General features: G+C 47.3%; 5 protein-coding genes across 5 annotated transcripts; 2 read left to right on the plus strand and 3 right to left on the minus strand.

Annotated features, from left to right (window-relative positions):
• Nucleotides 1-373: 373 nt before the first annotated feature.
• N7516_003058 (uncharacterized protein) lies at nt 374-1054 on the plus strand (the record flags this gene model as incomplete). The annotated part of the gene is made up of 1 exon (XM_057215778.1): nt 374-1054. One exon carries the CDS (start codon nt 374-376, stop codon nt 1052-1054), a length of 681 nt encoding a protein of 226 aa, XP_057077661.1.
• A 750-nt stretch (nt 1055-1804) lies between these two features.
• Nucleotides 1805-2386, plus strand: N7516_003059 (GNAT family N-acetyltransferase; the record flags this gene model as incomplete). Its single annotated transcript, XM_057215779.1, has 1 exon — nt 1805-2386. One exon carries the CDS (start codon nt 1805-1807, stop codon nt 2384-2386), a length of 582 nt encoding a protein of 193 aa, XP_057077662.1.
• Nucleotides 2387-2704: 318 nt separating this feature from the next.
• Nucleotides 2705-5038, minus strand: N7516_003060 (Zn(II)2Cys6 transcription factor; the record flags this gene model as incomplete). The annotated part of the gene is made up of 3 exons (XM_057215780.1): nt 2705-3101; nt 3175-4361; nt 4412-5038. 3 exons carry the CDS (start codon nt 5036-5038, stop codon nt 2705-2707), a joined length of 2211 nt encoding a protein of 736 aa, XP_057077663.1.
• Nucleotides 5039-7401: 2363 nt separating this feature from the next.
• On the minus strand, nt 7402-9525 carry hxt8 (uncharacterized protein; the record flags this gene model as incomplete). The annotated part of the gene is made up of 11 exons (XM_057215781.1): nt 7402-7549; nt 7630-7735; nt 7807-7920; nt 7987-8126; nt 8178-8307; nt 8364-8425; nt 8491-8919; nt 8980-9170; nt 9240-9301; nt 9360-9387; nt 9466-9525. 11 exons carry the CDS (start codon nt 9523-9525, stop codon nt 7402-7404), a joined length of 1470 nt encoding a protein of 489 aa, XP_057077664.1.
• A 1272-nt stretch (nt 9526-10797) lies between these two features.
• On the minus strand, nt 10798-13049 carry N7516_003062 (60S ribosomal eL42 domain-containing protein; the record flags this gene model as incomplete). Its single annotated transcript, XM_057215782.1, has 7 exons — nt 10798-10837; nt 10903-11087; nt 11155-11247; nt 11741-11861; nt 12037-12541; nt 12673-12922; nt 12975-13049. The coding sequence occupies 7 exons, from the start codon at nt 13047-13049 to the stop codon at nt 10798-10800; spliced, it is 1269 nt and encodes a 422-aa protein (XP_057077665.1).
• Between the last annotated feature and the right edge of the window lie 996 nt (nt 13050-14045).

Consider the following 14045-nt stretch of genomic DNA (forward strand, 5'->3'; position numbering starts at 1 on the left):
CAATCTTCTCACCCTATCCAAAACTGAATATTTTAAATCTACAAATTATTTCCTGCATCGGGGTAACTATCGATGATGCCATCAAATGTCTCCGACATTAGCCCCCGCCACAATTAATAATCAAGCCTGGATTTCCAATCTAACATCTCCCCATACTTTGTAGTTACCTTATATATATGTTGTAGAGGTTGAAAATCTTCATAAGAGCATCATCGTACTGTGGAAACACACATCCCCTCTCGTTTGAAGAATTCAACAGCCCACCACTCCCTCATCGCGAGGAAAGCAAAGATCATCCAATAACCTCAAAAGTCCCCCCTAAAAAAACACCCATTTCAATCTAAACCGTCAACACAACCAAACTATTACAAAAATGACGAAAGCAGCATTCAAATACATCGACCGAGCTTCATACGACCCCAACGCCACAGAGCCATTCAAAAAGCCCTGGGGCAAAGTCGACGGACCAGGCCGGTCCTACCAACTCACCGAACTGGAACGCGAAGTCGAGGACCTGCGAGGCCAAGAGTCTCATTACACAACAGACAATTCCGGCTTCGCCTTATATAACTCACCCGCGAAGGAGACGGCATTCACCGACGATGCCGAAGTGCGTGCGGGGTACTACGCGGAAGTAGAAGAGCTACTCCGCAAGAAGCTACCGGGGGTGAAAAAAGTGGCCATCTTCGACCACACCATCCGGCGACGGACACCAGGCTCAGCGCGCAGTCCTGTGCAGTTGGTGCACGTGGACCAAACGCCCCGAGCGGCCGAGGCGAGAGTGCGTCGCCACCTGCCCGAGGATGAAGTAGAGGAGCTGTTGAAGGGTCGATACCAGATTATCAATGTCTGGCGTCCGATTGAGAATCCGGCTTCTGATTTCCCGTTGGCACTGATTGATTGGAGGAGTATTGCTCCTTCGGATTTTGTTAAGGTTGATCTTCTTTATCCGAAGGAGTGGCAGGAGAATGGAGAGGTGGCGCCTGATTCGGAGTCGATGTTCTCTACTGAGGGATATGAGGTCAAGGGGGGAGACGTATGCTATCGCTCCTAATGAGGGCCATCGTTTCTTTTACGCTAAGGATATGACGCCCGAGGAGGTCATGTTCATTAAGTGTTTTGATTCGAGGAGTCATACTATGACTGAGGCGAAGACGGATATTGCGCATGGCTCGGGACACACTGCTTTCTTTGATCCGCAGACTCCTGCTGGATCACCTGGGAGACAGAGCATTGAAGTTAGATGTCTGGTTTTTTACGAATAAGCAGAAGGGAGTTTCAAGTTGCAATGATCGATGTCTTCAATTCAAAATATCATGTCTTTTACATAGTTTCTACCCTTTATATCATCTATATTATCGCTGTTCATGTCCCGAGGTTATAGGGCTCGGCCGATGGCCACTTATCTTTCCGATATTGCGCACTTCTTGGCCCCAGTGTCATTAGAAGGCGCCTTTAATAAGTTGATCTACTAACCTTAGAAATCTACGTACAACACTCTGTTAAATCTGGCAAAGATACTCGTATTACCAATTAACCCGATCTTGGCAGGATTATGTCTGCGAACTTCATCTGTGAGTCACGGAACATCCCCTCTCTCCACGATATCAATTTTATTTTATTTTTGGCTCCCCACCTCCAATAAAAACTTCGCATATTCATAGATCGTACCGAGGTATTCTTCCATTTTCTTAACATTTGCATCAAGACCGCTCAAAAAGGCAGAATAGTGAGCCCTAACACCAATAACCAACCCCTCATACTCTCCCCGCGAACATACAAACATCTACCCCAAGATTAAAAAATGACCTCACCAACATCCGAAATACGAAACCAACCCAAAACCTGGACAAAGGGAGAATACCTAGTCTCAACCGACCCATCCCTAATCCCCATCCAAACCCTAAACACCTGGTACGCGGGGGAAGAATTCTACTGGGCAAAGCCAATGCCCGAGCCAGCATTGCGCGAAACTATACAAAACTCCCTCTGTTTCGGGTTATACCACAATGCCAGGCAGTCAGCCAAGTCACCAGATCACGACATCTCAAGCTCCACGCTCGAATTCGTCGGGTTCGCCCGCTGCGTAACAGACTACACAACATTCCTCTTCTTGACAGACGTCTTTGTCCTGTCCTCGCTCCAGGGCCTGGGTCTGGGAACATGGCTCGTAAGCTGCGTGCAGGAGGTTATTGAGACGATGCCTTATCTACGGAGATCGCTGCTGCTTACTGGGGATTGGAAGCGATCGGTGCCGTTTTATGAGAAGGTTATGGATATGGAGCTTATGGTATGTAATCCTCCGGTTGGTGGGGAGGATGCGGTTGGTTTTGCTGTTATGCAGCGGAAGTCTTGGGGGGCTCCTGGGTTTGGGGAAGGGCCCTAGATATGGCCGATGGGGCTTATAATGGGTTATTTGAGATAGATCATCGTATTAGAAATAGAATTGTTGTTGTGTGTGGATGGAGGTATATAATTGATTTAAAAGACACGCTTTTTATTTCCATCCGTTCATCTCTCATATCACTCATGCAAAAAAAAAAACATTATAAGAAAATAGATAATAAGGCCCCCAAACTACCAATTCCTGTATGCTCCACGCCAAAACCTTGGCTCCTGGCTCCTAGTTCCTAGCTCCCAGCTCCTAGCCCCGAACCCTGAAATTCAAATGGTCATCAAGAAATCATCCTGTCATATCGAGTCTCTAATCGAATATGTAACCCCCATCCGTAGGCCCCAACGGATCCCACAGAACAGAAGTCGACCCAATCCAATTCTGCGGATGCATCGACCCGAAGCTAGAATGCATGGTGTGCTCACTCGAAGTCGATGCAATAGTTGGCACCGGTGATCCAGATTGCGAGTGCGGGTGCGAGATCGCATAGTTATCCTGCATTGTCATCCCGGGGGAGAGGGTTGACATTGAGAGTGGGATTTGGATGCTTGGTAGGAGGTGGTTGTGGGACTGGGATTGGATATTGGCTTGGTTTTGTTGGTGTTGAACCTGGGCTTGGACTTGAGCCTGGACCTGGGCTTGGGCTTGGAGGTGGGATTGAGAGTGGGTGGGTGATTGGGGGTTGTATTTTGTCGAGGCAACGTCACTGGTTTGTGTATTAGTCACTGGTCTGGAGACGGAGGGTACTAGGTAGAATCGGGGGTGTAACTTGAACATACATCATTTGTCGAATTATGGGGACGGCCTTGCTGCAGAAAACACTGCGCACTGAGAGCGAGGCGAACATGTCTAGTGCTCGGTCAAGGATGTCTTTGGTCTCTTCGTACTCAGACTGGCCCTCGGGGATGAGCAGGACGACGGCTAATGTGACTGCAGCGTGGAATGCGTGGAAACTGCCTAGTCCGCTGGTGTACCATTTGTAGGGTTTGAACGATGGTGTTTCGAGGAGCGTTTCAAAGATGGAAAGTGAAGCCTTGGCGGAAGCGATGCACTTTGCCCTTGTAGAGCAAGTTTCAGGTGTAATCTCGCCTTGTAGGTAGCGGCAGAGACTTGGGCGGAGGAGAAGGAGAAGAAGTTGGTGGATCTGGCTGTAGAGGATGTGGTGGTTGGCTTGATGCTGAATGAGTAGGGGGCTATTTGTATCGGGAGCATAGCGAGCCTCGACCATTTCACGGACGGATATGATTTCCGCTTCGAGGTGTGAGGTGGTGAATCGAGATGTACTTGGGTAGCTGAATATTGTTTCACAAATCTTCGAGGAGATTTTGTATAGTCGGAAATTCAAAAGGAGGTAGGTCATCTGCGTTGGGCGGGGGAATGCTGAGGGTGCTGGTCTTTTCAAGCTTGGGCTGGTGAGCAGGTCAACGTCGTCAATGTCTGCGGGCATTTTCACGTCTTGCGTTAGACTCTGCTGGTCGAGACTCCCAAATGCTGTGTTTTGGATGGTGTATAGCATCATCAATCCAGCCCAGACTCGTCGTCGCTCTTCTCGCTCGATTGGCCCAAGAGTAAACCTCTCTGGGTCCAAATGGCAACCCATCGATATTGCAACATGATGTGTGAACCCTAGTAATGTCCATATTGGTAGACCGCGATGAACTCGGGCGTAATTTATCAGAACTAAAGCTTGTAATGAGTTGATCGAATGTCGGGACATCACCCCATCGGCAGCGAGGCACCGCAACGCAGCAGATCGATACCGTACTGATAGCACTTTGATATTTCGGCTGACTGTTCTTTCTCGCCCCAGATCAGATAGCAAAGGATGATCATCATCGAGTGCGCTTACAGCGATTGCTAGCATGGCGAATAGCAAAGCTAGCCATGATGTAGACACACTTCCCGGATCATGGCAGAAATGCTGATACTCGGCTTCGAACGTTAGGTCGTGAAGAATATGAAAAACCTAACCTGTTGTCAGCTAACGTCCTCCTTTTTTCTTTCCACATAACATACCGAGGAAAAGACCTGAAAATAGACATCCTTGAGAGTATCACAATACCGACCCGGCGGTAGAATCGACAACAGCTCAGCACGCGAGATACTCCCATTCCTAGCCAACGGGATTTGCAAATCATCATCATCATCCGCAATATCCGAATCTAAATTCGGCAAACACTCCGCAGCGGGGCTCTTCGCCACTAACGACTCCCACTGCGAAGCCAATGGCACATAACGCACATGACCCGAAGGAGAGGTACGAAGCGTGCCCACATTATCCAATATGGGACCTAGGGAATCCCATGTCTCAGGTTCGGAGAAACTACCCGCTGCACTCGTCTCACCTAGTGGCGAGACCGCGCCACCAGTGGGTGTGCCGGCATGCGAGCTCATTTGCTTCTGGAGCAAGCCTTCCAGGTTCCGAATTCGCGCTAGCAGTTCATTTTGCACTGCACTGTCGCCGGGCGAGGATTGCTCGGCTGAAAGCCGTGGCTGGCCGAGATAGATGCAGTCTTCGGCGCCTAGGCCGCGGCGCACGCATGTTTGACATGGCCGGCCGTCGCGCGAGCATCTGATCTTTCGTGTTCGGCAGGCCTGGCAGCTGATGGGGAGGCGCTTGCCTGTTGAACGGGATGAGGCCATTGATGGGATTGGAGGTCGAGGCTGCACTGGATAGAAGCAGCGCATTCACCTCCTCGTTCTGAGGAGTGGAGAAATAGTGAAAAAAGATTGTTGAGTGGGGAGATGATGCTTCTTGGGGAAATCGAACTCCGGTTTCAAAAAGGGGTGCTCGATGTATGTTGTGGGTATGGATGGGTTTCTCGTCTGATCATGGGGTTATGGAAAAATAGACAGTGAGAATCCACATTGGATGAGCGGGGATATTGACGTTTTCAAAGTTAATATAAGAAGGGGACTATCGAAGTCTTCTATACTTCAAGCCGATTCCATTTATAATAGGAGGCAACCTCATTTCTGGCATATGGGGGGTTGCGTCAATCGGAGTAAAATATTAGTGGCATACTTATTTGCCCCTGTGTCGATGATGGTCCGAACATAAAATCCATAAAATATAATTATTAAAAAAGGTCTAGGGGTTGACAGCCCTCAAGGTGACAACATTCCTATAACGGGGAGACCGATGCATGAAAAGAAAGGTATTCTAGAAGAATGGAAATGGATCCTCGGAATCCTGGGCGATTAAAGAGTTTGGTGGAGATGAACATCCCCGATGCGACTAACTAGAATCCAGTATAGACCGTAACAGATCACCGGGATTCTGGGATTGTTTAATCCTATTAGGGCTTTTGATACAAACTCGAATCCATGGTTTCATTGTTGCTCGGGCCTCCCCATCTCAACCCGTTGGGGCACACCCGACATCTTTAAGACCGAAGTAACTGCGAAATATCCTACGATATTATGATATGTGTGTTTTTTTTTTTTTTTTTTTTTTCTTTTTTACTACTGATGTAAGTGGAGAAAGAGAGTGTTCAACGCCAACACGTAGATTGTAGGAATAACTTGGATGTTAAAAGTCGAGTTGTCGGTTGCCACTCCATGTGGGCTAAGCCACACAGTTTTGCCGATCATTACCCCCCTTGCTTCAGCTTCTCCGTAATGAACCGCCCAAATAGGACGATTACTCATTAGTGTGGTTAGTGTGGATTCCCTCAGCCACATGCGCCATGACCACAAACTACTTTGGAATTCCCCCCCTGTCTACTCCTACTCCTGTTTGATGATGATATACTTAGAAATGTCCATAAACGTGAAAATTCTGATATTAAGTTTTCAGCCGATGTCAATGTCAGTTCCATGTCAGAGCTTGCAATTGTTTATTTTTCTTAATTTCTATAGAACGGAGACCCCGGTTCGTTTCGGAGATTTGAGGTTTACCAATTACAGTCATATTTATCGATATAAACATATAACATATTCACTTGATATAAGGTAGACCATAGATCATTTAATGAAATATTGATGTACAAAAATACTACAATACTAGAATAGTATTGAGACCTTCCTGTGCTCCCCGATTCAGATTCCCATCGTGTGAACGCCGGAACGGTCGGGCTCGGACCCGGGGCTCATGTTCCTGGCTCCCGGGAATCCGGTGATTTTAACGTTGAACTAGTTAAAACTGCCTGGATGGTTCCGAGGTAAATCCGAGGAAATTTCAAATTCAAATAATTAAAGAAAAAGAAAAAAGAAAAGAAAATTCAACAGATTTGTGAAAAGAAACAAGAATGGGAGGCCAAAGAGGTATCAAAAGTACGTGGCAAATAATCTCCCATCTCCCAATTTCAGGAGAATCCAGGGGAAAGACAACTGTTCCAAATGATCACACGTGGTTCAACATATACCCCCAGGTTGTGGTAGCTCTAAGGATCATCGGTAGTGATCATCCGACGCGTGGCGATAAAGTTTCTGCTGAGCAGGAAGGGTTCGATAGCTACGGAGTATACGGAGTATGGCAGGGATGTTAGAGGCACTACGAGGTACAACATATGTTGTAGACAATATTGTACGATCGCCTCAACCCACGAATTGGCAGTGATTTCCGCACAAATCACTGTGGGTCGGGGAATTACTTCGTATACTCCGTACGTCTGATCTGGACTACTCTAACTAGTTCTCCATGTTTGTCTGGTGGGGAAGGGCTAAAACGGAGGCAAAACGCGAGCTACATTCATTCCATGGGTTCTACGACTGCTTTAATTTAAATCCTTCAGCCTAATACTCATGCAGCTTAACATCCGCTTGTTTTACTTTCTGGGTTCGGCACTTCATAGTTCTGGGGCAAATTAAAAAAAAAAAAAAGAAAAGAAAAGAAAAGAAAACGCCATTTTAATCCCCTATCAAAAGAAGGGGGTTGGAAATCTCACCTTTCCTTCGAGCCTACAACGTGAAGAATTTTGAATACATGTGCCCTTCTAGAATTGGTTGAAATTGGCATTTGTAAGCCTAACGAAATTCACACGAACCCTGCCAATGCAGGAGGTTCAAACTGCATTTGTTGTTCCATGGGTCGATTCAATGTGCTGCGTCTCGCCAACCACACTAACCGCACGCTTAGCTCCCTCATCTTGATCCACGACCCGGTCACCGAATGCAGCAGCCACTTCTTCAAGGGTCTTTTGCTTAGTTTCCCTAAACAAGGTTAGCTCCTCCATTCTTCTTATATCTGTCTCTTCATCTCCGGTGAAGCAAATAAAACAGAAGTGACTTACGGGAAGTAAAAGTAAGCGATCACTAAGAAGAATGCAGAACATACTACAAAGACGTAGTAGTAGTTCTCGTGAATGTTGGCAAAAGCACTAGGTCCAGCCTCGGTGACTGTTTTGGGGAAAGAGGTTAGCAATAGACACAGAAGCACTATCTTTCATAGTAATGACTGGGAAACATACTGCCAACATTAACGATGAAGTGAGATGCGGCGGCAAGACCCATCACCTTGCTGCGGAGAGCAATAGGGAGAACCTCGGCACCATACAGCCATGTAGTACTGTTGAGCATACCATCTAAAAAAAAAAAAAAAACACCCAGAGTTAGCGATGCTTTCTTGCAGCCCTGGTCCGAATCCGTACAATAGCAAACCACAAAGAGGTAGATTCCAAGAATGGCGAAGCCCTTTCCGACACGGTTGTCTGTATTCTGGAACTGCCTCTGCATCACCGCGGCATAGATTTCGATCAGGATAACACCAGCCAATCCGGTGATCAACATCCTGTGGGGGTTAGCGGCAGACATGAAATGACAACCCGGACAATATACTTACTTCCGACGTCCCCATTGATCGGTCATGTACATTGTAGTAACCGAGTTAGACAAAAAGGCGATGGTACCGTAGACTGCAGCCAAAGCGAGGATCGAATGTGATCCGATTCCAAGACCCTTGTATAGAATAGCTGGGAGATATATTAGCATTCCAATAATTCCAACCCGGGAACTCGTCAGAACTCACTCTGATAATACTGAATAACATTGACACCCGTCAAACTCGTCATTGTCTGCACGGCAATAGACCTAAACAGCCCAGTCAGTTAGTTCCCAAATTCGTCAACAAACAGCCCAAGAAAGAAAGAACTCACACAAGCACCCGATGTCTAAACAATTTAAAGATATCCCGGTAAGAGGTCATTTCCCTCTCCATCTCATACTCAATCTGCGCCTTCATAAGCCCAAACTCCTCCTCCATCTCCTGGAGCGGAAGCCCACGCCGAATACTCGCAAACTCACTGCGCGCCAGGTCAATTTTTCCATGACGAATCAGCTGGCGCGGCGAATTAGGCATGAAAGTCGCAAGACCAATGAACATGATAATTCCCCATGGGATCTGGATGCCCAAAGGCAGACGCCATTGAATGGGGCCGTAGGGCGCGTAGCTGCAAGCGTAGCCGACCCAGTTCGACATCATTGTTCCGAATGAGATGCCGCAGCCGGAGATTCCACCGATCAGACCGCGGTATTTTGGGTCCGAGATTTCGCTCAGGTAGATTGGGACTGTTGCGACCATGCCACTTAAGGGGTTGTTAATTTTAGCCCGTTTAGATGTTTGCTGGAGGGTATGTGTGACTTACCCTACTGCGAAACCGGCTAGCACACGGCCGGCGAGGAACATGCCGATGTTGACGGAGGCGGTTTGGATGACGGTGCCGATTGTCACGATTATGCACATCATTTGCATGAACCGGATGCGGCCGAGGCGGTCACCGATGAATGTTTGTGTTAGGGCGCCGACGGCTTCGCCGGCGATGTAGACGGCCACAACCTAGAATGGTCAGTTTCTGGGTCTGGTTTGTCGGGTTGGGGGTTAAAATGGCTGGTCGGTTGGACATACAGCTCCTGTGACGCCATTTGATGGCTTTTGCATATAATCAATCCAGCTTTGGTGGGCAATCGCTAGTCACTCGTTAGTTTTGAGTCACGAATGTGGAATTTGTGGGTAATTGGAACTCACTAGTTGTGGCAATGCCGGTATCGAATCCCTATTTCAATAGTTAGAGCTAGCTGCGCGTATTACAGGGTCCAAGATCAAATGATCTCGCAAGAAGAAATCAACCTACAAACAAGAATGTGCCTATAGCAGCAAAGAAAGCAATACTCAGCGAATACCACATCGCCATCTTAAATAATTCTTGATTCTCTGCAGAATCAGATAGGGATATTAAGAAGTAAAGAGAAAACGCAGATCAAGAACTAAAAACAAGAGCTACCCTGGTATATATTAGTATATCAGCTGGTCTCTCACAGAAACAAGCCGGGTAACGTCCGATGGGCCGAGGATGCGTCACACAGCAGAGAGACAAGGGATAGACGACACAGACGCCCATTGTCGGAGGAGGGCCGAAGGACCGATTCCTGGGGAAGCGGGGGAACTGGGGTAGGGCGTAGATACGAGAGGTCTCCACTACAGAAAATCAACGCAGTCATTGGGATGTTTATGAGCCGCTTTTGCCTCGTAACATAGGAAGATGGCTGGTTCAAGGCTCTCCTATGGTCCCTCGGAATGCGGGGTCAGTGTCCTCCGGGGTCATTCAGCGAGGATCCGCGTCTTCATATCATGTCCTTTCAATTTCAGTATAAAGTCTGTCTTCCATGTTTTACACGGACCAATCGATGAAATCCATTCTGCTGAGAACCGGGTTCCCATTTTGGGACATCTTGGCACCCCCACGCTCGTCATCTCTCGCCCTTCGGTGTTTCTCAACCTGGTTCTACTATGCTCTGATAATATGTTTGCTTCTTTTGGGAATATGTGTGGATTGAAATACGGTGGGTGTACAAAGAACCCAGGGGACAAAATATCATATGTCGCTAGGGAGGTCCTGGTCAGGTACTCGGAGAGACCCCGATGATTTGGAGTATGATGTAGTCCATTTGTGGCTGACGGCTCTAACTGTATTCCTGATGAGCCATCACTAAGTTGATAGCCTCGATGATAATGAAGCGAGGCATGAGACTTCGACAGCTCAGACGAAACACTCCACAGGTAATAGTGGACCCCACGTAGAGGATGTCTAGGGAGTCTTGGCAAGAGCTGAGGCATATAACGCACTGTTTATATATCCTAACGATATCTTAATATATTCCTGAAGCGAGGAGTCGATAGTCGAGAACTCTACTGAACATTTGAATGAACAGCCCAAGAGCACAATGGACAGTAAGACATGAGATACAGTATATCACTACGATGATGAGGCAGCTACTAGCAACCCTACTGGGAAGCAAGAATAATCATTCGACAACTCATAATCCGGTAGTCATAGATGGTGTTTTTGAATAGATGAATTCCTATTTCATTTTTCCATTGCCAATGTCATATATGCTCCGCAAAAACAGCGAAGCACTTTGTGCAATGCAGGAAACCCAGAAGCCGAACAAGGAAATTGAACAATCTAGAAAACAAGGGCAGCACCCTTGGTCTTCTTGTCACCACTGTAAAAGAAAAGAGATACGTCAGTACTGGATAGCAAATAGAACAATGTGCAGATGTAACATACCCCAACTCGAAGTGCTTGCAGCGCTTCAGGGCGAGCTGCTTCTTGGACTTGCAAGAAGTGCACTCGAGACGCAGGACGACCTTCTTGGTGGTCTTGGCCTTCTTGTGGAAGACGGGCTTGGTCTGACCACCGTAACCACTCTGCTTCCGGTCGTAACGGCGCTTACCCTGGGCGAAGAGGGAGGCCTAAATCGCAAAGAGAATATAATCAGCAATGGCTCACGACTACCACCTCGGTGTCGAAGGCACTAACCTTGCCAGCCTTGTACTGGGTGACCTTGTGCTGTTGGTGCTTGTGGCACTCCTTGGACTTGCAGTACGTCCGGCGGGTTTTGGGAATGTTGACCTGTGCGGAGATATGTCATGAGCTTTTGTCTTTTTGGTCTGATTGTGCGAGTAAGATCAATGTCAATGTGGTTCGTGCCCCGAAATCCGATTCGAAACCGGTGCCGTCGCAAAGAGATCGGTCGTGTTATCCCGGTCGTGGTTTTCATGGGGCAGAAATTGTGGTGCCAGATCTAGGATCCAAAAGGACCGCGGGGTGCATCCATTGTGACCTGTTTCTCGAATCCTCGATTTCGTCACCAAGCGTTGTTACTGCAGGCTTCGCCACTCATTCCCTCTTCAGTGCCGACTTTCATATTGCATGCTGCGAGAATCCGGTGAAAAACAGACGGTTGGGTGGTTCATATTGTGGTGATTCGCGACGGTTGGCGGATTTAACGATTTCGAGGTCGGCCGCACAGTGGATATTACACAATCTCTTCACGACTCGAGGAATTTCGAATGGTCGGGGCTTGCAGAACACTTTGACATATCTCGTAGGGTGATATCCTTACCATTTTGACTGACTTGGCCGGATAGCTGGGTGGTGGTCGTTGGATTGTCGCTTGTCGGAGGAGAGCAAGTGCGATTGTTGGGTTGTGGGATTTCACTCGCTTAGGCCCTATCGGGTAGGCGCTAACCATTTTAGGAGTCGCCAAGAATATTATGCTGAGTCATTCATAAACTTTATGCCTGAGGCATCCTTGACATCACTGATCTCTAAAAGTATTTGGAGTTGATTCTCAGTACAAATCCTGTATTCTGCTATACGAATCCTTCTCCAAGTACAATACTATCCCCTACTCCATACCATGTTCGACCCTTCATCAATTCCAACCCCTTTTCATGACCTATCACCCATTGCCCTTGAGATGGGTCCCCCAATCTCCGCCACACATTTGAGCGGAGTTCATGATTGAGATCCTCGATCTTGGCAATAAGACTCGACGCTTTCTTCTCGAATTCTTTCGAGGAGTCTGACTGTCCTTCTTTGGCACTGCTAGGTGCAATAAAGCGCGCAATAGTGATATGCGCAGAAGGAACGGTATACCTAGCTGCAATTGGACAGCCAGATTGAGTCACAATGTTGTAGAGATCACTCCGCAGATGGTGATACGTAAACTGATCATCTTTCCCACTATACACACTGCGATCTTCCTCGCCAGCCGCGGGAACAAAGCTCAGAGCTATAGCAGAAGTGTCGTAGCTGATTACTGGTTTGACCAGCCGGGCACGGTGGGTGAGAGTGTAGTTTGCCAGCTCTGCTACGGACCCAGTCATCTCGAGAGAAGATGTGATTTCATCGATTTCAGGTCCTGTTAGTGAGGACCTGATCTCGAGCGTGGTCATGTGCAGATGATGCGGGGGGTACAAGCCAGAGACCTATGTTATCATCGTGGTTAGTACAGTCTCTGTATTTCTCGCGGGTCCCTTGCATTACACGTACCAGGTCCAATCAAAGGACCAATCTCTTGCTGGATCTTGTAGACCAAGTCCCGGATATGCCGTGGTGGGCGTGCCCAAAAGGCAAGGTTGTGTCTCGGGTCAACGAAGTCTGTCAACCCCTTCTCTGCGTCGAGGACTTTGGACAGGATCTCATCTTCTTTCCATTCGCAGAATCCAGGTTGGCAGATTTGGTTTCTGAACAGGGCATTTCTATTGCTTCTATGATCCTCATAGGCAATTTGTAATTGTTTCTTGATGGGACTCTTAGCATTTGGCCATTCACAATCAATGGTTCAAGCTTACCGGGTCATTTTCAGAATGAGTGATCAATTGCTGAAACTGATTCTCGGATGTTATATGTTCGGGTTCATTGGCCATGTTGTTTGAGGTTGGACTCCAATTGACTAATGATTCTAGTTTGGGTCAAGGGTTTCAGCGGGGTAGATGAGGTAAAACTGCATGTAAGAGAAGGGATTTATACTATCTACTTTCTAGCTATAAAGCAGTAATAACAGACAGAAACATGATTATGGTAATTGGATCAATCGCTGATCAAAAAAAAATAGCTTCCCTCCTTCCTGAATTATTTCTAAAAAAAGAAAATATCAACTATACTACAAGCAGTTCAATATATATATTGCTAAACCCTGAAGGATAATTGATTTCAAAAATGGTATTTTGGGTGGGTTACTGCTAGAATTAAGACCACAGAAACATAATAAAGACATCTCATCTTACTTTAAAAGTGCGAATTATGTTGTTCTCCTTACTATAACTATTGTATACATCCATCGCAGGTGAAAGTGAGGCTCCGACGCGGTCAGGCAATAAGGCCACAGGCCCCCACCAAAACCCCGCCGGCCTCACATCTTCTCTCCAAACAACTCATTGACAAGAGCTGTACCTCCAACTACATTTCAGCCGGCCCATACATTTTCTCCTTACCACTATTCAAACCACTGAAAAAGCCACTGTCGGTTCAATATGCTGATCAAGTGCGTTTCCCTGCTCCAGCATGACCCCGTCCCCATTGCATCATCAAATAGCCCAGAACTGGAAAAGGTCACACCAGAGCCGCAAGCTGACATTCGCGTCCTAACAGGGTCCGAACACTCACCGGCAAGGAGATCGAGCTCGACATCGAGCCTGACTACAAGGTAAACCACCCGCCAGCCTCGATGCATTTCCGGCTCCTCCCCGCACGGAATCATTTTACCTTTCGATTGAAACACACCTATAAACCACGCTATATCCTTACTATTCGAATGTGCATATGCTGATATGAACGGTTCTTACAGGTCTCTCGGATAAAGGAGCGTGTCGAGGAGAAGGAGGGAATTCCCCCAGTCCAGCAACGACTCATCTTCGGCGGCA

This window comes from Penicillium verrucosum (assembly GCF_028828655.1).
Source record: "Penicillium verrucosum strain IBT 35672 chromosome Unknown utg000001l_segment0_segment0, whole genome shotgun sequence".
Taxonomy (NCBI): domain Eukaryota; kingdom Fungi; phylum Ascomycota; class Eurotiomycetes; order Eurotiales; family Aspergillaceae; genus Penicillium; species Penicillium verrucosum.